At 41.1% G+C, this 22,831-nt stretch overlaps 1 protein-coding gene and 1 long non-coding RNA gene across 7 annotated transcripts in view; both read left to right on the top strand.

Moving 5' to 3' along the window:
- The window catches only part of LOC109878263 (B-cell receptor CD22-like), a 108,299-nt gene that overhangs the window by 52,995 nt on the left and 32,473 nt on the right, over window positions 1-22,831 (top strand). For 3 of the 6 annotated variants that reach the window (XM_031811541.1, XM_031811543.1, XM_031811542.1), the window contains exon 13: window positions 979-2,656. In XM_031811541.1, the coding sequence (XP_031667401.1) occupies window positions 979-1,084 (106 nt within the window). In that variant the 3' untranslated portion in view covers window positions 1,085-2,656. Of the gene's footprint in view, window positions 1-978; window positions 2,657-11,032; window positions 11,366-11,475; window positions 11,698-11,925; window positions 12,268-12,367; window positions 12,596-12,724; window positions 13,058-13,167; window positions 13,399-14,022; window positions 14,287-14,497; window positions 14,589-14,776; window positions 14,815-15,088; window positions 15,175-15,338; window positions 15,420-15,532; window positions 16,675-22,831 lie in introns of those variants that run through there. The other 3 variants (XR_004206569.1, XM_031811540.1, XM_031811539.1) reach the window with 3 other exon arrangements.
- On the top strand, window positions 3,350-4,888 carry LOC116358986 (uncharacterized). Its single transcript, XR_004206570.1, has 3 exons — window positions 3,350-3,833; window positions 4,012-4,076; window positions 4,723-4,888. It is a non-coding gene; the product is annotated as an uncharacterized LOC116358986 (long non-coding RNA).

The raw sequence follows: 22,831 nt of genomic DNA, 5'->3' as shown, positions 1-22,831 counted from the left end.
ATACACCACATTAAAGCAGAAGTTGGCTTTTAGATGTTGTATTAGGGTCAAGACACCTTTGTGATTTAACTTGTTTTAGAGAAACTTCCCCCAACCAGCAATTCACTTCCTCAACCTCGTTGTGCAGTACAGAGGCTCTGAAAAAACATGAACAAATGCTCCAAAAACCCCCAAATACGTCCTTTTACAAACAGAAATATCTCAGTATAGTGATGCAGGTCTTTAGATGTAACAGTTGTACACATGACATTGTGTCATTCTGAACTTTATCCACAACGTTATATTCCGTTTTGTGATGCTCCTGCTGTTTCTCCGTCCAACTGTTCTATTCTCAGTGTATCAGGCTGCTAGAACGGACGAGAAGCATCGTTCAAGTCTCAACAACATGGAACATGACGTTTACGGATTAAGTTCAGAATGACACCATTTCATGTGTACAACATCTAAAGACATGCATCACTATAGACGACTGAGAGCTTTTTAGTTTCTAAAAGTTTTTTTTGGGGGGGGGGGTTTGGAGCCCACTGACTGAACAACGAGGATGAGGAAGTGAATAGATGGTTGGGGATAGTTTCTCAAAAACGTGTGAATTCACCCAAAGAAAATCTGACCCTCCTATAACATTCCAGCTACATATGTTTCTAGATTTGGTTGTAAACCAGCTTTATTCTAGATTACAGCTCATTCATATGCTGCTGCTTATTGGACGAGAAGACCATGACGTCATTAATAAGCAAAAGAGTTGACCCCTAGTGGCCACTAGTAATGGCATTTCCTTACAAACCCAACAATATAATGAGAGAGTGGTGGTTTTGAGGAACTGTTCTGTGTTCCAAATGGAACCCTATTCCCTATTTAGTGCACTAATTTTCACCAGAGCCATATAGGCCTTGGTCAAAGTAATGCACTAAAAAGAGTATATGAAGGTTTTTTTAGGGGGATGCAGATTCTGTTAAATTTCTGTTTCTCTCTCTTCAGACCCACGGCAGCACAAGCAGCTGAGGAGGACTCTTCTGAGATCTATAGTAGAGTCAACAAACCCAGAAGACCTGAACACAACAAACCCAGAACCAAGAAGACCTGAACGCAACAAACCCAGAACCAAGAAGACCTGAATGCAACAAACCCAGAACCAAGAAGACCTGAATGCAACAAACCCAGAACCAAGAATACCTGAACACAACAAACCCTGAACCAAGAGGACCTGAACACAACAAACCCTGAACCAAGAGGACCTGAACACAACCAACCCAGAACCAAGAGGACCTGAACACAACAAACCCAGAACCAAGAGGACCTGACAAACCCAGAACCAAGAACTGAAAACAACAAACTCAGAACCAAGAAGACCTTGTATATCTGGACCCGTATATTATAACTAGTGGTATAATTAAGCAATAAGGTCAGAGCCGGTGTGGGATATTGGCCAATATACTGTACCATGGCTAAGGACTGTTCTTAAGCACGACACAACGCAGAGTTCCTGGATACAGCCGTTAGCTGTGGTATATTGGTCTATATACTGTACCACGGCTAAGGACTGTTGTTCTGCACAACGCAGAGTGCCTTGATACAGCCCTTAGTCGTGGTATATTGACCATATACTACAAGCACGAGGGCCTTATTGCTATTATAAACTGGTTACCAACATAAATAGAAAGTAAACAAATAGTTTTGTGTCATACCAGTGTTCTATTGTCTGATATACTGTATGTGAAATGAAATGCTTATTCAGCCAATCAGCATCCAGGACCTAAACTACCTGGTTTATAATAGTATCTAGTAATATACAGTGCATTCAGAAAGTATTCAGACCCCTTGACCTTTTCCACATTTTGTTATGTTACAGCCACAGACTTCAAACCTCACACTCAGTGTCTATTTATATAGACTTCCAGTAAGTTAACTTACAACACACTTCACTTCACTTGATTGTCAGACGTAACAGAGTTAACTTCTAGCTGGCTAGCTAGCTTTCGGTATCACTGAACAACATCTGCTTCATGTAGCTAACAAGCCAACTGAGATAGTTAGTTCACTGAATTCATATACCAGTCCAACGTCGACTCTTAATAACACAGTATCTTTACATGGTTGGTTTATTCTGTCTACATTTCTTAACATTTTCAAATATTATTTGACATTTTATTTTGTGTATTTTCATTTGTATCTTTATCTGCTGCCATCCTCCCCTGACTCCGCCCACTTCTTCCCCGAAGTAGATATGACTCCGCCCACTTCTTCCCCGAAGTAGACCTGACTCTGCCCACTTCTTCTCCGAAGTAGACCTGACTCTGCCCACTTCTTCTCCGAAGTAGACCTGACTCCGCCCACTTCTCCCCCGAAGTAGACATGACTCCGCCCACTTCTTCCCCGAAGTAGACCTGACTCTGCCCACTTCTTCTCCGAAGTAGACCTGCCCCGCCCACCTCTTCCCCAAAGTAGACCGGACTCCGCCCACCTCTTCCCCAAAGTAGACCGGACTCCGCCCACTTCTTCCCCGAAGTAGACCTGACTCTGCCCACTTCTTCCCCGAAGTAGTGTCACGAACCCCACTTCCTGAGTCTGTGTTTGCCTGTGTTTCTGTCCTGGAGTGTGTTTCCGGTGTCCTGGAACGCACCCTGTCTGGTTGCCGGGCAGATTAGCTTGTTGGGAGATGATGTTCACCCGCACCTGTATCCCATCAGTAATCTGCACACCTGTCCTGATCATCACCTCTCCCCTTCAAAAGCTCTGACCTGACATCCATTCCCTGCCGGATCGTTAGCCATGAACAGTATGTTGTGCCATAGTATCAGCCTCAAGTTGGATAGAATTTGTTTTGTTGTTTTGTACGTGTTGCTTGCCTTCAACTTACCTCCGTTTGTTCTGACTTCAGTTACTCACCCGGATAATTTACCCCATTCCCGCCTGGTCATCGGAGGATTCCGCTTCCCCATTGGATCCACCTATTTACTCCCATCAACTCACCACCGCTGCCCGCTACGCCACCTGGATGTATCTACCCACTCACATTCACTTGTAAATAAATACTCACCTTCTTCCTACTCTCCTTGTCCTGGTCTGCTTCTGGGTTCGATTTTGAAGAAACGTGACAAGTAGACCTTGTGAGCATCGTAGATTTGCATGTTTTGCTCTCTGATCGGATTGTCTGAATTCACTAGTTGAGTGTCAATCACAGAAAAAAGCAATAGCTATAGAGTGAGTTGTTGTTTATGTTTCTAAGACTGCAGGGTGGGAGATGCAACAATGGCCTTGAGAACAGCAGGAAGTGTGTTGGGGGTCTTTGTCTGGTCTGTAGCAGGTCTGGTCTCATTCATAATGTTTTAGTAATGTTATCTTAATGTTATTCTGTGTGTTCAGTGACATCGTCTGTTAGGGGCTTCTTCTTTCTGGAATAGTTGTCTTTCACACCTCACTGAGTAACACTTAGGTCCTTTCTGTGGTTTCCATTCACACTCAGCAAGTAGAGTACGGCAACAAAGTGTGGACAAATGCTGTTAGTGTGAGGAAATGGGTCTGTAATGTATAATCACTATAATGTGTGATTGTGTTTCAGTGTTACTGGGTCAGGATGGCAGGAGTGTGAAGTACATCACTCAGAGTATCTGTACCTTGAAGGGGTTAACAGTAGAGCTGACCTGCTGTTACACATATCCCAGTGGTACAGTCACAACAACCTTCTGGTTCACTAGAAATGATGCTGAGGAGAATCCTGTGACTCTGAGTGATGAACCAGACTACACAGGTCATGTGACGTACTGTAGCAACAAGAAGAATGGCCACACCCTGACAATCAGAGATCTGAGAGAGTGTGACTCAGCTATGTGCAAGTACAGTGATATAGTTTTTTAGTCACTTTATTTGGATAGTCTGGATAGATGCTCTACAGATGGTCATGTTATCAATACACTTCCTGTTGATAAGTTACTGCTTATATTTTTTACTGTGTCACAATAGTCTCTTTCTACTATTGTCACTGTACCTTGACACAGCTCTCTCTCCACAGAGTGTCCATCCTGACCCTAACTGGGACACACACCACTGAAAATGAGGACCAGACACTCTGGCAGTAGGTATGTTATAACATATTCATTAATGTGTTTATTTTGTATATAGTATTTGTGTTTGTTTGTGTGAGTGAGTGAGTGGGTAAGTAGATAAGTGAGAGAAAGACAGACACAGAGGAGAGAGATGAACACAGAAAGTAGAAGTGTAACGGCTTTCTTCCGTCGAAGGAGAGTCGGACCAAAAAGCAGCGTGGTTAGTTCGATACATGTTTAATGAAAACGAATACGAACAATACAAAAACAACAAACGGAAAATGTGAAAACGTATACAGCCTGTCTGGTGACAACTAAGACAGAGACAGGAACAATCACCCACAAACACACAGTGAAACCAGGGCTACCTAAATATGGTTCCCAATCAGAGACAACGATAATCACCTGACTCTGATGGAGAACCACCTCAGGCAGCCATAGACTTTACTAGACAACCCTACTCAGCCACAATCCCAATACCTACTAAAACCCCAATACAAAAACACAACACAAAATAAACCCATGTCACACCCTGGCCTGACCAAATAAATATATAAACACAAAATACTAAGACCAGGGCGTGACAAGAAGTGAGAGAGAATACTATAGAGCAGTGTGTAAAGTGCTCATACTGTGTTTCCTTTGTCACTGTCTCTCTGAGTGTGAAAATCTCCCACAGTGACACGTTCACATCTCTTCAGAGAGATGCTCAGCACTCCGTATATCAGACCATCCAGGGGAGAAAACCACCACAGAACCTGGACTAAAGAGAACCACCACAGAACCTGGACTAAAGAGAACCACCACAGAACCTGGACTGAAGAGAACCACCACAGAACCTGGACTGAAGAGAACCACCACAGAACCTGGAGGGAAGAGAACCACCACAGAACCTGGAGGGAAGAGAACCACCACAGAACCTGGAGGGAAGAGAACCACCACAAAACATGGACTGAAGAGAACCACCATAAAACATGGACTGAAGAGACCCACCACAGAACATGGACTGAAGAGAACCACCACAGAACATGGACTGAAGAGAACCACCACAGAACATGGACTGAAGAGAACCATCACAAAACATGGACTGAAGAGAACCATCACAAAACATGGACTGAAGAGAACCATCACAAAACATGGACTGAAGAGAACCATCACAAAACATGGACTGAAGAGAACCATCACAAAACATGGACTGAAGAGAACCACCACAAAACATGGACTGAAGAGAACCACCACAAAACATGGACTGAAGAGAACCATCACAAAACATGGACTGAAGAGAACCACCACAGAACCTGGACTGAAGAGCTATGGCTCCAAACCAAAGCTAGTCCTTACACTCTATTCTCTTGCTAATATATTGTTATAATATCTTGAAGGTTCAACCAAATTACAAAATGACACATTGGTTTCCCTTCCCTTTTAGCAGTCTATGAACATGGTGTGACATCAGTCCCTGCTTTGGTTTAGTTTCTCCTGACACTGTTTCCACTTGCTAACGTTTTAGCATTCGTGGCACAAATCCCATTCGTCATGTGACTGTTAAGAGGCATTTCTCGCCCATCATTTCAAAATCAATCAAAAGTTTTTTTTAAATGCGTTGTGAAGGTCAACAAAGTCACTTCCAGATGATTTGAACATGATGAGAGAATGTTAACATGTGAAATCTTAATATCAGTCCCGTGACTTGAATGGGATTTTTGTAAATGTGGGAGTGTTCGACATTGTAGCTGACTTTATAGGCAAGTCGAGATCTACAAATCACCTTGCATGATGAATAACTACTCAATATTATTTATAGATCATTCAGTCAGTCACAATTTACCCATGATACATCAGTTTTGATGTTCTCGAACACTGTCTGTGTGACTGCTGAAGGAAGCCTTCTCTGCATAAGCTTCTTGGTTCCTGACATAGAGTTGGATAGAAGGTACATCTTGGCATCTTTGTCATGATGTCTTCTGTGACAGAATCAGCAGCACCATTGAGGGCTATTTCCATATTAAAGTAGTTTATATCTTCAACTTCCATAAGTTTAATAACAGTCGGTATACCAACTGAAATGGGGTATTCAATGGCTTAGCCGTGCTAAAACAGGCTTTGAAGCAAGTACGTCCTCTATTCAACTCTATTGTCCCTGACTGCTTCAATGTTGTGTCAACCACAGACTGCAAACCTCACACTCAGTGTGTATTTATATAGACTTCCAGTAAGTTAACTTACAACACATCTCCCCTTCACTCTGTAAGTCTGCTTGACTATATCTTAAAATATGTTTATTTTATCATGTGTTTGTGTCCATGAACTTCTGTATCCTGTTATGTGCATGGCGATGCTGTTGTAATGTATGTTTTGTTTTTCTGTTATTTACAGTATACTCTGTAGATGTATTTATGCGTAGTAATCTGAAACAGTAATGTACATGGGGTTACACATATAATATTTTTGCATGGTATCTTAAGGACTCTCAAAGCAAGAGATTGTTGTGGAGACTTGTTTGAAAATGAACTAAAGTAAGACTGAGAGCAACAGTGATTAGGTGGATGCTTCGTAAGAGCTTTAGGAGTAGTATTAACATGAGACACAGTGATGGTGGGTTGTGTTTAGGAGTAGTATTAACATGAGACACAGTGATGGTGGGTTGTGTTTAGGAGTAGTATAAACCTAAGACACAGTGATGGTGGGTTGTGTTTAGGAGTAGTATTAACATGAGACACAGTGATGGTGGGTTGTGTTTAGGAGTAGTATTAACATGAGACACAGTGATGGTGGGTTGTGTTTAGGAGTAGTATTAACATGAGACACAGTGATGGTGGGTTGTGTTTAGGAGTAGTATTAACATGAGACACAGTGATGGTGGGTTGTGTTTAGGAGTAGTATAAACCTAAGACACAGTGATGGTGGGTTGTGTGTAGGAGTAGTATTAACATGAGACACAGTGATGGTGGGTTGTGTTTAGGAGTAGTATTAACATGAGACAGTGATGGTGGGTTGTGTTTAGGAGTAGTATAAACCTAAGACACAGTGATGGTGGGTTGTGTGTAGGAGTAGTATTAACATGAGACACAGTGAGGGTGGGTTGTGTTTAGGAGTAGTTTAAACATGAGACAGTGACGGTGGGTTGTGTTTAGGAGTAGTATTAACATGAGACACAGTGATGGTGGGTTGTGTTTAGGAGTAGTATTAACATGAGACACAGTGATGGTGGGTTGTGTTTAGGAGTAGTATAAACCTAAGACACAGTGATGGTGGGTTGTGTTTAGGAGTAGTATAAACCTAAGACACAGTGATGGTGGGTTGTGTTTAGGAGTAGTATAAACCTAAGACACAGTGATGGTGGGTTGTGTTTAGGAGTAGTATAAACCTAAGACACAGTGATGGTGGGTTGTGTTTAGGAGTAGTATTAACATGAGACACAGTGATGGTGGGTTGTGTTTAGGAGTAGTATTAACATGAGACACAGTGATGGTGGGTTGTGTTTAGGAGTAGTATTAACATGAGACACAGTGATGGTGGGTTGTGTTTAGGAGTAGTATTAACATGAGACACAGTGATGGTGGGTTGTGTTTAGGAGTAGTATTAACATGAGACACAGTGATGGTGGGTTGTGTTTAGGAGTAGTATAAACCTAGGACACAGTGATGGTGGGTTGTGTGTAGGAGTAGTATTAACATGAGACACAGTGATGGTGGGTTGTGTTTAGGAGTAGTATTAACATGAGACACAGTGATGGTGGGTTGTGTTTAGGAGTAGTATTAACATGAGACAGTGACGGTGGGTTGTGTGTAGGAGTAGTATTAACATGAGACACAGTGATGGTGGGTTGTGTTTAGGAGTAGTATTAACATGAGACAGTGACGGTGGGTTGTGTGTAGGAGTAGTATTAACATGAGACACGGTGATGGTGGGTTGTGTTTAGTATGAAGTATTTTGTTGGTTTAAATGCACACACTCAGTATCACTTCCCTGTTCTCCTTTCCTGTCTGTCCCGAGTCATATCAGAAATCTGTATATACACATTAGACTTTACAGAACATGTTCCTCTGTAGCTCAGTTGGTAGAACATGGCACCTGCAACGTTATGGGTTTGGTTCCCAGGACCACCCATAGGTGCTCTAGTCTAGAACACTGAACCTTCAGTACCACTTTGATGCAGCTGATGAGGAGTGATGGTCATGGGTGTTTAAATGGAATGGGTTCTAATTGAATAACATCAATGAACTTTGACCTGTATATTCAGAACTCAGAAGGGCAAGGTAGGTCATTAAAATGATAATGTTATAAATAGTATAGTCAACACATTGTTTACATGGTTCTGTCTGTAGTATAAAAGACCACAGTGAAAACTGACACATTTTTTAAATAAAATAAATATATGCCCAGACTTGTCTTTTACATCATTTCTGTTCTATTACAGTAACAGCCCTTTTCTGGTGTGTTGGTCTGGTTGCCATGTTAATGTCTTTACTAAACAGGAAGGACAGTTCTGCATCCACTACTTGTGTTCTGACTGCTTTTATAAGGTTTCAACACTTACTTCTTGTTTTCACTCACTACCAGACAGTTGACTCACTGTACAAGACCTCTCCTCTTCACTTCACTCTGGAACTACTCTTGACAATATCTTGAAATATGGTTTCTGGTTATTTGTTTTTAGTCATAAGTCAAATACTTGAGGGTAATGTATCAATTGTGTGTGTGTGTGTGTGTGTGTGTGTGTGTGTGTGTGTGTGTGTGTGTGAGAAAGAGAGTGTCCTGTTGCCACGAGAAAAGGGCAACCAGTGAAGAACAAACACCATTGTAAATACAACCCATATTTATGCTTATTTATTTTATCTTGTGTACTTTAACTATTTGTACATTGTTACAACACTGTATATACAGTATATATATTTATATATAATATGACATTTGCAGGGTCTTTATTGTTTTGAAACTTCTGTATGTGTAATGTTTACTGTTAATTTGTATTGTTTATTTCACTTTATATATTCACTTTATATATTATCTACCTCACTTGCTTTGGCAATGTTAACACATGTTTCCCATGCCAATAAAGCCCTTGAATTGAATTGAGTGAGAGAGAGAGAAAGAGAGTGAGAGAGTGAAAGTCACTGGCTGTTTAGCCTCACAGCTTGAGGATAGGTGCTGTCATTGAACTTGGTGGTCATTCTTTAGTCACTGGCTGTTTAGCCTCACAGCTTGAGGATAGGTGCTGTCATTGAACCTGGTGGTCATTCTTTAGTCACTGGCTGTTTAGCCTCACAGCTTGAGGATAGGTGCTGTCATTGAACCTGGTGGTCAGTCTTTAGTCAATGGCTGTTTAGCCTCACAGCTTGAGGATAGGTGCTGTCATTGAACCTGGTGGTCAGTCTTTATGCTGCTGTACAGCTTGACGGACCGTAGAGGATTGAACATTTATCCTCCTATATTTTGGGTTCTGAGAATAAAACAGCTTCAGAACAATCAATGTAGAAATATGTGTTTACAGTTCTATAGATCTGTTCAATAAGTGATTGTTGTTGTTGTTGTTTACAATGATGATGATGACTCCTGTATATATTAGGAATTTATTTTTGCATCATGTCAGTTTAAGTAGACAGACGTAGACAAACATGCAACACATCACACACATTACATACATAGTGCAGTAGACTTACAGACAGACAGTTCATATAGACAACCATATAGCACAATACAACACAATACAATATGAGCCTGGTTCATTTTCAGTAAAGAGGCCCTGTACCCCATTTACAGTTTCTACTTCAATGTATCAGGTGGAGTATTTCACCAGCTATAGAGTGAGTTGTTGTTTATGTTTCTAAGACTACAGGGTGGGAGATGCAACAATGGCCTTGAGAACAGCAGGACGTGTGTTGGTGGTCTTTCTCTGGTCTGTGACAGGTATGGTCTCATTCATAACTTATACGTTGGTCAATCTACAGACATTTGTATTACATGTGCTTGTGTTCTGTTAGGCATCTCCACTTCACTTTAAATAGTTATGTTTCACACCTCACTGAGTGATGATTATCTGTGGTTTCCAATATGGCAACAAAGTGTGGACAAACCCTAAACAAAGTGTGAGCCAGAATACCTTGTTCTAATTCTGATACCACTGTGTTTCAGTGGTACTGGGTCAGGATGGCTGGAGTGTTACATACACCACTCAGAGTATCTGTACCTTGAAGGGGTCAACAGTGGATCTGTTCTGCTCTTACACATATCCCAGAGGTAAAGTCACAACAACATTCTGGTTCACTGAATGGGGGACTGGTGTAGAACCTGAAGATCTAGGTCAGGACCCAGAGTATGCAGGTCGTCTGGAGTATCACGGGGATAAGAAGAAAGACTGTACCCTGAAAATCACAGACCTGAGAGAGAGAGACTCAGCTACGTACAAGTTCAGATTACTAACAGATCAGGAAGGAGGGAAATTTTCTGGAAGTCCTGGAGCCACTCTGTCTGTCACAGGTACAGTTACATTCAATATAGTTAAACTGGTGAATTCCATTTAGTTCAGGATAAATGTCTTGGTTTGTGTTTCTGTCTGGATAACATAGGATTTCTTCCATCTTTGTATTAGAGTGATAAGTCAGTGATAAAGGGATTTACAGTGATATTGTTTTTTCTCCAGGTCTTCAGGTGAAGTTGACTGGTGGATATCAGGATAAGACATTGACCTGTAGCACCACCTGTACTCTGACTGACAACCCCACCTACATCTGGTACAAGAACGGACAACATCTAGATGAGAGTACCTCCCCCCAGTACAAATACTCAGTCTCCAATGACTATGATGACAGTTATTCCTGTGCTGTAAAAGGCCATGAGGACCTCCACTCTCCTGCAGTGTGTGAGTGTTCATTTAATACATTATACTGTGTGTTGGTTTCGCTATGAGAACTTGAGAACTTTGAGCATTTCTAGATAGAACTGAGAATACAATCCAGTTGACCTCTTGTTATGTCACTGTATTTCAGGTGTTCAGGGTCAGAGATGCTACAGAGTGACTAACACCAAGAGGAGAATCTGTGTCTTGAAGGGTTCAACAGTGGACATATCCTGTACTTATGTTGGTTATTATTCCACCACATCATCATTCTGGTTTAGAAGTGATAAGTCGACCCCTGAAGACCTAACCACTGACCCAGGGTATGCAGGTCGTGTGGAGTACACCGGAACATACAAAGGTCCCTTCACCCTGAGAATCACAGATCTGAGAGAGGAGGACTCAGCTGAGTATCGCTTCACTTTTAAAACAGACAACTTTGACTGGGGTCATAGTTTCCCAGGAACAACTCTGTCTGTCACAGGTAATACTACACTGTATGATACAACTGTAAATCATAATGAATTACAGGATAAATATATGAACCATCCTGTTAACACAGAGGTGTATGTGGTTTTATACATATTGATTCAGACCTGCAGGTGAAGGTGACTCCTGCTGTAGAGGGACAGAAGACACTGACCTGTATCACCACCTGTACTCTGACTGACAACCCCACCTACATCTGGTACAAGAACGGACAACGTCTAGATGAGAGCACCTCCCCCCAGTACAAAGACCCAGTCTACAGTAACTATGGAGACAGTTACTCCTGTGCTGTAAAAGGCCATGAGGATCACCACTCTCCTGCAGTGTGTGAGTGTGAATGAAACTAGTATTTTATGTGGTATCATTTGGAACAAATAAGAATGGTTTTAATTTCTCTGTCAATATTCTTAACTAGATATATTGGAATGATAAACAGTTTTATAGATGTATGTCAATATATATATTGTTTATTATTCTAAATGAACCTGTCCAATACATCTAAAACATTGAGTCTCATTTTGGTTTCAGGAATTGATCAGCTACATTTTGTTTCAGGTGTTGTGGGTGAGAGCTGTATGAATGTGACTTACACCCATCAGAGTATCTGTGCTTTGAAAGGGTCAACAGTGGACATATCCTGCTTTTACACACATCCCAGTTGGCATAACGTCACAGAAGTGTCCTGGTTCAACAAATGGGAGTCTGGTGTCACTAAAGACCTGAGCCTGAACCCAGAGTATGCAGATCGTGTGGAATACCATCGACAAACAGAAAAGGACTCCACCCTGAGAATCACAGACCTGAGAGAAAGTGACTCAACTGAGTACAAGTTCAAATTTACAACTGATGAGGCAAGATGGGGGTCCAGCTTCCCTGGAACAACTCTGACTGTCACAGGTAACACAGCACATTATACCGTTTTGAAGAGTCATGATGTTAATAATGAACTCAAACCAATTCTGAACCATATACTCTTTTTTGCTCTCCTTTAATTCAGGTTTTCAGGTGGAGGTGACTCCTAAATGGAGTTCAGAGTATAAGACACTGACCTGTATCACCACCTGTACTCTGAGTAACCCCAACCCCATCTATATCTGGTACAAGAACGGACAACATCTAGATGAGAGCACCTCCCCCCAGTACAAAGACCCAGTCTCCAGTAACCATGACGATAGTTACTCCTGTGCTGTGAAAGGTCATGAGGATCTACTCTCTCCTGCAGTGTGTGAGTTAACAATACTGTTTAACCTCTGTGTGTGTTGGTTTCACTTTAAGAACTTGAGAACTTTTAGCATTTCTAGATAGAACTGAGAATATAATCTAGTTGACCTCTTGTTATGTCACTGTGTTTCAGGTGTTCAGGGTCAGAGCTGCTACAGAGTGACTTACACCAAGAGGAGAATCTGTGTCTTGAAGGGGTCAACAGTGGACATATCCTGTACTTATGTTGGTTATTATTCCACCACATCATCATTCTGGTTCAGAAGTGATAAGTCGACCCCTGAAGACCTAACCAGAGTCCCAGGGTATGCAGGTCGTGTGGAGCACACTGGAACATACAGAGGTCCCTCCTCCCTGAGAATCACAGATCTGAGAGAGGAGGACTCAGCTGAGTATCGCTTCACTTTTAAAACAAACAACTTTGAATGGGGTCATAGTTTCCCAGGAACAACTCTGTCTGTCACAGGTAATACTACACTGTATGATACAACTGTAAATCATAATGAATTACAGGATAAATATATTAACCATCCTGTTAACACAGAGGTGTATGTGGTTTTATACATATTGTTTCAGGTCTGCAGGTGAATGTGACTCCTGCTGTAGAGGGACAGAAGACACTGACCTGTATCACCACCTGTACTCTGACTGACAACCCCACCTACATCTGGTACAAGAACGGACAACGTCTAGATGAGCCCACTTCCCAACAATACTCTAGTAATATCCTAGTAGTGTTGGGTCATTCTGTGGACAGTTACTCCTGTACTGTAGAACACCATGAGGACCTCCACTCTCCTGCAGTGTGTAAGTATGAATTAAACTACTATTCTACTTAGAAAGCATCAAAAACTTTACATCAATGAGACGAGTATTACTGCTTTATCTCTACATATTCATCATTACATAGAAATGACAGACAATGTCATAGATATATGCATGTCTATAGTGACAATGTTCAGTACCTCAGACACTTGAAGAATAGTTTAGTAGAGACACTCAAGTCCTAAAGTGTATTATTATTGTTCATGTTTTGTGTAAGTGATAGTTTTAGATAAGTGAGTGATAGTTTTAGTTTAGTGAGTGATAGTTTTAGTAAGTGAGAGTTTTAGATAAGTGAGTGATAGTTTTAGTGAGTGATAGTTTTAGATAAGTGAGTGATAGTTTTAGTAAGTGAGAGTTTTAGATAAGTGAGTGATAGTTTTAGTAAGTGATAGTTTTAAATAAGTAAGTGATAGTTTTAGTAAGTGATAGTCTTAGATAAGTGAGTGATAGTTTTAGTAAGTGATAGTCTTAGATAAGTGAGTGATAGTTTTAGTAAGTGATAGTTTTAGATAGTTCTCTGACTTTAGATATGATTTAATTTTGACATGACGTCATTTGAGGTAGTATACTACAGTCTTGACCCTCTGACATATTCTCCTTTACTAGATGCTCCAAGGAACACCTCAGTGTCAGTCAGTCCCTCTGGTGAAATAGTGGAGGGCAGTTCAGTGACTCTGACCTGCAGCAGTGATGCCAACCCACCTGTGGACAAATACACCTGGTACAAGAAGAACGTAACCTCACCAAAAGCATCAGGACAGAGTTACAACATCACTAACATCAGCTCTGAGGACAGAGGAGAATATTACTGTGAGGCCCAGAATGGAAGAGGATCTATGAACTCTACAGCTCTGATGATCATTATAGCAGGTAAAGTTTCATCTTCAATACTTCAATACAAAATGATGTTCAATAAGAAATGATGTTTCAAGGTATCTTCTTCTAGTTTGCCTCATTACACATTGGTTTATAACTATACATAGGCTTCTATATACAAGTATTACATTAATGTCCTGTATTGCTGTATATTCATTTTCACTTCATAAGAACATGTACTCATATCATCCATTTTTTATTTTAGGGAAACAGACCTCAGTTCTGACTGCAGCTGTAGGAATCATAGTGGTTGTTCTGGTTCTCATCCTCTGTCTCTCTGGACTCATGTGTTTCAGGTGAGTAAAGAAGGAAAACTGATATTTGTATTATTCCTTCACCTTAACACTCTGATTTGTTACAAACTTAATTCATTCATAAATGTATTTATTTGCCCAACGCCCTTAACTGCTAAACTGTATTAGTAACATATCAACTTCCACTAGAGGTCAGTAGAGAGCAGAACTCACTCTGTCCCTCTTTACAGGAGTTTCACAGGAGGAAGTGATGCGTCAACAGACACAGGTGATTATATCAGTTATTAGTTACACCATGGCACCCCCCCCCCCCCCCCCCTGTGTAGTGTTAGGGCAAAAAACAAAACGTGCACCCAGAGGGAGCCCCAGCTCCGAGTTTGGGAAACCCTGAGTTACAACTAATTTACTGTTTCACTACAGTCTCTTTGATACTATTTTCATTGTTTTCTCTCTCTCTCTCTCTCTCTCACTCTCTCTCTCTCTCTCTTTCTCTCTCTCTCTTTCTCTCTCTCTCTCTCTCTCTCTCTCTCTCTCTCCCTCTCCACAGAGTGTCCGTCCTGACTGTAACAGTGACACGTACACAGCTCTGAACATGAGGACCATGTCCCCTGACTACGACACTCTGATAGTAAGTCTCTTTTCATGAATTTGGTTTGCTTATGAGTGTGTGTTTTATACAGTACTTGAATGTGTTTACAGTAAATTATGGAAAGACTGGTGTTTCAAAGAACTCTCCTTCTCTCCCACTCTCTCCTTCTCTCTCTTTCTCTCTCTCTCTCTTTCTGTCCACAGAGTGTCCATCCTGACCCTAACAGTGATACATACACACCTCTGAACATGAAGACCAGGTCACCAGAGTATGACACCCTGGCAGTAAGTGTGTGCGTGTGTGTGTGTGTGTGTGTGTGTGCGAGCGTGTGTGTGTGTGTGTGTGTGCGCGTATAAAATGTTTAGTGGGAGTGCTACTTCAGTATGTATTTTTTCAGAATGTGAGGGGAATCTCCCACTGAAGAGTATCACCACAGAACCTGGACGGAAGAGAAGCACCACAGATCCTGGACTGAAGAGAACAACCAACATTGAACCTGGACTGAAGAGAAGCACCACAGAACCTGGACTGAAGAGAACCATCATAGATCCTGGACTGAAGAGAACCATCACAGATCCTGGACTGAAGAGAACCACCACAGATCCTGGACTGAAGAGAACCACCAACAGTGAACCTGGACTGAAGAGAAGCACCACAGAACCTGGACTGAAGAGAACCATCATAGATCCTGGACTGAAGAGAACCATCACAGATCCTGGACTGAAGAGAACCACCACAGATCCTGGACTGAAGAGAACCACCAACATTGAACCTGGACTGAAAATGATCACCACACAACCTGGACTGAAGGTTCCAATACAAAACGAGGCCTTACACCTCTATTCTGTTGTTGCCATATGTAGAAGTTTTTACACACCATGAACTTTAACCTTTCAGTAAATACTGGAATATATATTTTCTTTTCTTATAATGATAATTATATATTATTTTATATATTTATTATATAATTATATATTTTTTAATGTAAATAGCAACATTTTCTTGTGTACCAATCTGTTTACTATCTTTAGTTTTATTTCTGATCTTTTGATGGGATTTTGCCATATACAGATGTTTTATAACATCAATAGTCCTACTTTCCTCAGCAACTAATATAGATAATATTGACAACAGCTTTTAATATATTTAGCTCTTGGGCCAAGTTTCTCCTGATGTGTTTAATGGTGATTTACTTTGTATTGCTGTCAGATATCATTACTAATTTTATATTATGTAATACAATATTGTTCCGTCATGATATATTTTTTATTTTAAAATAAATTCAATCAGTTATTATAATTTCCAACATTTTGGTAGGCTATTTGTTAGTCAACTTGTCTATCATTTCTAAATACATGCAGTGGCGACACGTCATTCAAGGCAGCTGAGGCAGAGCTAAATCTGTTTTCAGCCCCATGGTTAGCTTTTTTTGTTGCTTGTTTTGCATGTTTTTAAATGAATACGTGACACATATCAGTTTGCAAATAAAGTTAATGAATAAATAAAGCATTGAGTTAATAAAGTCGCATAGAAACATGGTCTCTTTTTTCCTTTCTTTAGTTAAGGCAGCTCCAAAATGCAGGTGTTGCAGACTAGCTTAGTGCTTTCTGTGGTGGTGGTGGAGCAGCCAGCATAAAATATGGGGGGTAGGGGTGGGTAATGTTCTCTAGTTGTGCTGTGATTGGCTCAGTGTTCTGTCACTCATGGGGACACTACGTCACCACAAAATCTACGGGTAGAGCTCAAAATGTCAAGCCCCTTGGGTGCTGCCATAGAATTACAGTAGAAATGCCCATCCAACAAGGCTCAAGGTCATTGGCTTCGACAAAATTACGTCAAATCGCGTTAAATGTACCGTAGCTTTGATTGGACTCATAGGACAAACTAGACAAGCAGTCATCATTATGCATCAGGTCGACAATCTTCTGACAAATCCTTATCCTTGTCATATGAAATTATAGATAAAATGTATCAGTGCTCATTGGCCATTGGACATAAACATACAAAACAAGTTGGAAATCACAAATTCAACAATTAGTGCTAAGGCAGCACTGCAGGCCCGGGTTTGATCCCGGACTGTTACAGCCGGCTGTGACCGGGAGACCTATGAGGCGGAGCACAATTGTCCCAGGGTCATCTGGGTTAGGGGAGGGTTTAGCCGGCCAGGATGTCCTTGTCTCATCATGCTCTAGTAACTCCTTGTGGCCTGGCGCCTGCAAGCTGACGTCGGTCGTCAGTTAAACAGTGTTTCCTCCGACACATTGGTGCCTGCTGTTTGTCCTCCTGTCCAAGGGGTGGAGCTGGAGAGCACCAGGCTGGTGATCAGGTACCCAGACCACTGGATGCAGAGAACCCCTCACTCTCCTCAGAGGACCAACTCAAAAGGCCTCAACACCTCCTCAGCCTCCCAGTACGCCTCCACAGGGTAAGGACATCTGTGTTTGAGGAGAATACTACTGCGAGGCTGAGAATATAATAGCATCTATGAACTCTGCAGCTCTGATGATCATTGTAGCAGGTAAAGTTTCATCCTTAATACCTCAATACAAAATTACTTTTCAAGATAAATCTTAATAATTATACTTTGGATTATTTCTCTTTTGTTAATAATTACAGGTTTGTTTATAAAATCCCCAAGTATTAACAAGTATTACATTGATATTCTGTTTTATTATCATACTAATATTCAGTTCATTAAAACATGCTGTGTTCTCATATCATCCATATTTTATTATAGGGAAACAGACCTCAGTTCTGACTGCAGCTGTAGGAATCACAGTGGTTGTTCTGGTTCTCATCCTCTGTCTCTCTGGACTCATGTGGTTCAGGTGAGTTTTTTGTTGTTTATTATTTCACTTTAGAAGATTCAATAATTCATTCATTCATTTGTTTACAAAACAGGAATAAAGCCTCCAAATCCCCCTCTGACACAAGAGACACAGCAGATGATGGACAGGTGAGTCTGTTGGAATCAGAAGGTGACTGTGATTAATGTGTATTCTTTGTGGAACATTTCCACTCCTCATGTTGTCTGTCCTCTCTCTCCATCAGGGAGACTCTAGTCCAGTGTATGACAACAGCTCAGGCATGGCAATGAAATCTACTGCAGCACAGACAGCAGCCACAGACGACCAGGATGATGTTCACTACGCCAGCGTCCACTTCTCTCACTCCAAAAACCAGGAAGTGCCTCTGTACTCCACCGTCCAAGTGCCTCAGCCCCAGAAACAGGATGAGGATGTCCACTACGCTGCTGTGAAATTCAACCTCCCCTGTGCTGCCACCTGGTGAGCATATTCTGCATTAAGGTCATTCATATGCTGCAGTTTATTGTAGGAGATGTCATCAATAAGCAAAACAGTTGACCCTTAGTGACCACTATGAACCATAAATATGGACATCTCAGGACAATTACTATGACATGTCTATAATGAGGGAGTGACGTGATGATGGTTTTGAGGAACTGTTGGCACCCTATTCCCTATTTAGTGCATTACTTTAGACAGAGCCCTATAGGGTGCCACCATTTGGGACGCTGTCTTTGTTTCATTGTTGTTTCTCTGCTTCAGACCCGCAGCAGCACAAGCAGCTGAGGAAGACTCCTCTGTTCTCTACAGTACAGTCAATAAACCCTGACCCAAGAAGACCCAAACACAACAAACCCAGAACCAATAAGACCTGAATGCAACAAACCCAGAACCAAGAAGACCTGAACACAACAAACCCAGAACCAAGAAGATCTGAACACAACAAACCCAGAACCAAGAAGACCTGAACACAACAAACCCAGAACCAAGAAGACCTGAACAGAAGAAGTTTGACAATAACCTTGTGTATCAGGACCTGTATATTTAAACTAAGTGATATAATGCCTGTGGAGGTGTGGAATATTGACCATTATAAACTGGGTGGTTTGAGCCGTGAAAGCTGATTGGCTGACCGGCGTGGTATACCAGACCGTATACCATGGGTATTAACATTTGTATTTACTGGTCTAAGTACATTGGTAACCAGTTTAAAATAAGGCACCTCGGGGTTTGTGGTGCATCCAAGCACTCCGCGTTGCATTGTGCATAAGAACAGCCCTTAGTGGTAGTATATTGGCCATATACCACACCTCCTCAGGCCTTATAGCTTAAGTTTATAATGGCAACAAGGCACTTCAGGGGTTTGTGTTATATGATCAACATACTGTTCCACGGCTTATTTTAAACTGGTTAACAACATAAATAGAACAGTAAACAAGTATTTTTACGTCATACCCGTGGTATATTGTCTGATATACAGTATAGACTTCTGAAATGCTGTTTCAGCCAATCAGCATCCAGGACCAAGACTACCCAGTTTATAATAGTATTTAATAATATATGCCATCTAGTAGACACTTTTATCCAAATTCACACAGTCATTACAGTCATGCATGAATATATTTTTTGTATGGGAAGTCCCAGCAGGAATTGAACCCATGCTCCATGCTGTACCAACTGAGCCACAGGACGACTCTATTCACACTTAGAGTAGGAGTTCTGATCTAGGGTCAGTTATGACTTTGAAACAATTATGAATTAGAAAGGGACCTTAACATATTTTATATATATTTTTGAAAAATGTTGTATTCCTGACGTAGGAAACCTTGAGTTCCAGTTATATCTTACAGAGCATTCAGAAAGTATTCAGACCCCTTGACTTTATCCACATGTTGTGATGTTTCAAACTTTTGCTCAAATTGATGAAATAGTTCTCTCCTCATCAATCTACACACAAAGCCCCATAATGCTAAAGCAAAAACGGTTTTTAGACAATTTTGCAAATGTATAAATACAAAAAATCTGCAATAACACATTTACATTAGTATTCAGACCCTTTAATCAGTACTTTGTCGAAGCACCTTTGGCAGCGATTACAGCCGAGTCTTCTTGGGTATGACACTACAAGCTTTGCACACCTGTATTTGGGGAATTTCTCCCATTTTTTCTCCAGATCCTCTCAAGCTTTGTCGTGTTGGATGGGGAGCGTCGCTGAACAGATATTTTCAGGTCTCTCCAGGGATGTTCGATCAGGTTCAAGTCCGGGCTCTGGCTGGGCCACTCAAGGACATTGAGATTTCTCCCGAAGCAACTTCTGCTTTGTCTTGGCTGTGTGCTTAGGGTCCTTGTCCTATTGGAAGGTTGAACCTTCACCCCAGTCTGAGGCCCTGAGCCCTCTGGAGCTGGTTTTCGTCAAGGATCTCTCTGTACTTTTCTCCATTCATCTTTCCCTCGATCCTGACTAGTCTCCCAGTCCCTGCCGCTGAAAAATATCCCCACAGCCTGATGCTGCCACCACCATGCTTCACCGTAGGGATGGTGCCAGGTTTCCTCCAGGCGCGACGCTTGGTATTCAGGTTTCATCAGACCAGATCATCTTGTTTCTCATGGTCTGAGAGTCTTTAGTTGCCTTTTGGCAAACTCCAAGCAGGCTTTCATGTGCCATTGGCTTCCGTCTGGCCACTCTACCATAAAGGCCTGATTGGTGGAGTGTTGCAGCAATGGCTGTCCTTCTTGAAGGATCTCTCATCTCCACAGAGGAACTCTGGAGTTCTGTCAGGGTGAACATTGGGTTCTTGGTCACCTCGCTGACCAAGGCCCTTCTCCCCCGATTGATCAGTTTGGCCAGGCGGCCAGCTCTAGGAAGAGTCTTGGTGGTTCCAAACTTCTTCTATTTAAGAATGATGGAGGCCACTGTTTCCTTGGACATTAAAAATACAGAAATGTTTTGGTACCCTTCCCCAGATCTGTGCCTCAGCACAATCCTGTCTCGGAGTTCTAGAGACAAATCCTTCGACCTCATTATTTTTGCTCTGACATGCATTGCAAACTGTGTGACCTTGTAGACAGGTGTGGGCCTTTGCGAATCATGTCCAATTAATTGAATTTACTACAGATGGACTCCAATGAAGTTGTAGAAACATCTCAAGGATGATTCATAGAAACAGGATGCAGCTGAGTTCAATTTCGAGTCTCAAAGCAAAAGGTCTGAACACTTATCTAAATAAGGTATTTCTGTTTTTAGTTTTAATACATTTGCAAACCTTTCTAAAAACCTGTTTTTGTTTTGTCATTGTGGGAAAGTGTGGTATATTTTTATTTAATCTATTTTAGAATAAGGCTGTAACGTAACAAAATTTGAAAAAAGTCAAGGGGTCTGAATACTTTCCCAATGCATTGTATATAATTCTATATTTTTTATGTTATGTTTCTGAAACAAACTTGTGAGACTTTTGCCTCAACGTCCAGGAAAGAGTTCTGCTTGATGCAACGTTTCTTATTGCTTTTATCAAATCTTTTTGTTGTAAACTGTGTTGTGACATTTTTTTAACTAAACTTTTAAGAATAAACTTCATTGTCATTGTTTTTAACTTGTTATAACAGTATCTTCAGAGAGACAATGGAACACTTTCAAAATCACACCTCTTGTACTTTACAGTACATACAGTAACTACAAATAAGAGATTTGGGCAATAGTGGTTCATTCATCTTCATCATCATCATCATGTCTGTACAAAATATACACAGACACTTTCAGAAGGAGCGATGTCCAGCACCTAGACACACAACCAGTTACATTAAATATTATTCATTGTCATTTCTAAAACACACAACATGACATAACATCTATGTTTGGAGTGTGGAGGGTAATTCAGTCAGCGAGGGCATTCCATTCCAGAACACAGAGATGGAACATTCTGGAATGTTCGATGATTGATAATAATACATCTCACAGTTAACAAGTTCAGACCAGGCAGTGAGATTATTGCCTGATATAAGAATGACAGTTCCCCATTTTGTCCAACTAGTAGTTAGAGAATACATTACATCATTGTTAAGTGAGAATGTAATGTCATATAGAATGAGTGTTATGGTCTCCAACATGTCGTGGCTCTTGACCCCCTAACTGTTGACCGACCTTCCCAGGTAGGTTGTCTCTCTTTGGGGACAGAGAGGGCCTAGGAGTGGAGGGGAGAGTGGAGATCCCATGGAGAGATACCTTTTACGCCCCTGACAGCACCACTGAGTGTTTTGGGATAGAGCTTGGGGCAGGGGCAGTGGGGGTAAATATGTGTCCCTTCTGTTAGGCCACACCCACAGGAAGTGTCATTAAATGACGTTGTCGAAAAGATGCATGGACTGCATGATGTTCTAATCTTGGAAGGGAGGCAGGAAGGGACAAAAAGCACAAAGGGTAAGAAGCAGTTGGAGAGAAGGTTTAATAGAATAACAGAAGCAGGACCTTAAAGTAACTGTCCAATGAAAATCTCACTTTTAAAACCTGATATTAAAGTACATTTTATACACTATCTACTGTATGTTTACGCACATTAAAATATCCTGTTAGCCATGCATAGTCTAATGTAGCCTGTTACCAATACATAGTCTAATGTAGCCTGTTGTCCATACATAGTCTAATGTAACCTGTTGTCAAAATATCGTATAATGTAATCTGTTATCCATATATAGTCTAATGTAGCCTGTTATCCATATATAGTCTAAAGTAGCAGGTTATCCATATATAGTCTAATGTAGCCTGTTATCCATATATATTCTAATGTAGCCTGTTATCCATATATATTCTAATGTAGCCTGTTATCCATATATAGTCTAAGGTAGCCTGTTATCCATATATATTCTAATGTAGCCTGTTATCCATATATATTCTA

This window comes from Oncorhynchus kisutch, unplaced genomic scaffold (genome assembly GCF_002021735.2).
Source record: "Oncorhynchus kisutch isolate 150728-3 unplaced genomic scaffold, Okis_V2 Okis01b-Okis20b_hom, whole genome shotgun sequence".
NCBI lineage: Eukaryota > Metazoa > Chordata > Actinopteri > Salmoniformes > Salmonidae > Oncorhynchus > Oncorhynchus kisutch.
The sequence above is the reverse complement of the archived record's forward strand: the minus strand, read 5'-3'. Positions and strand labels throughout refer to the sequence as shown.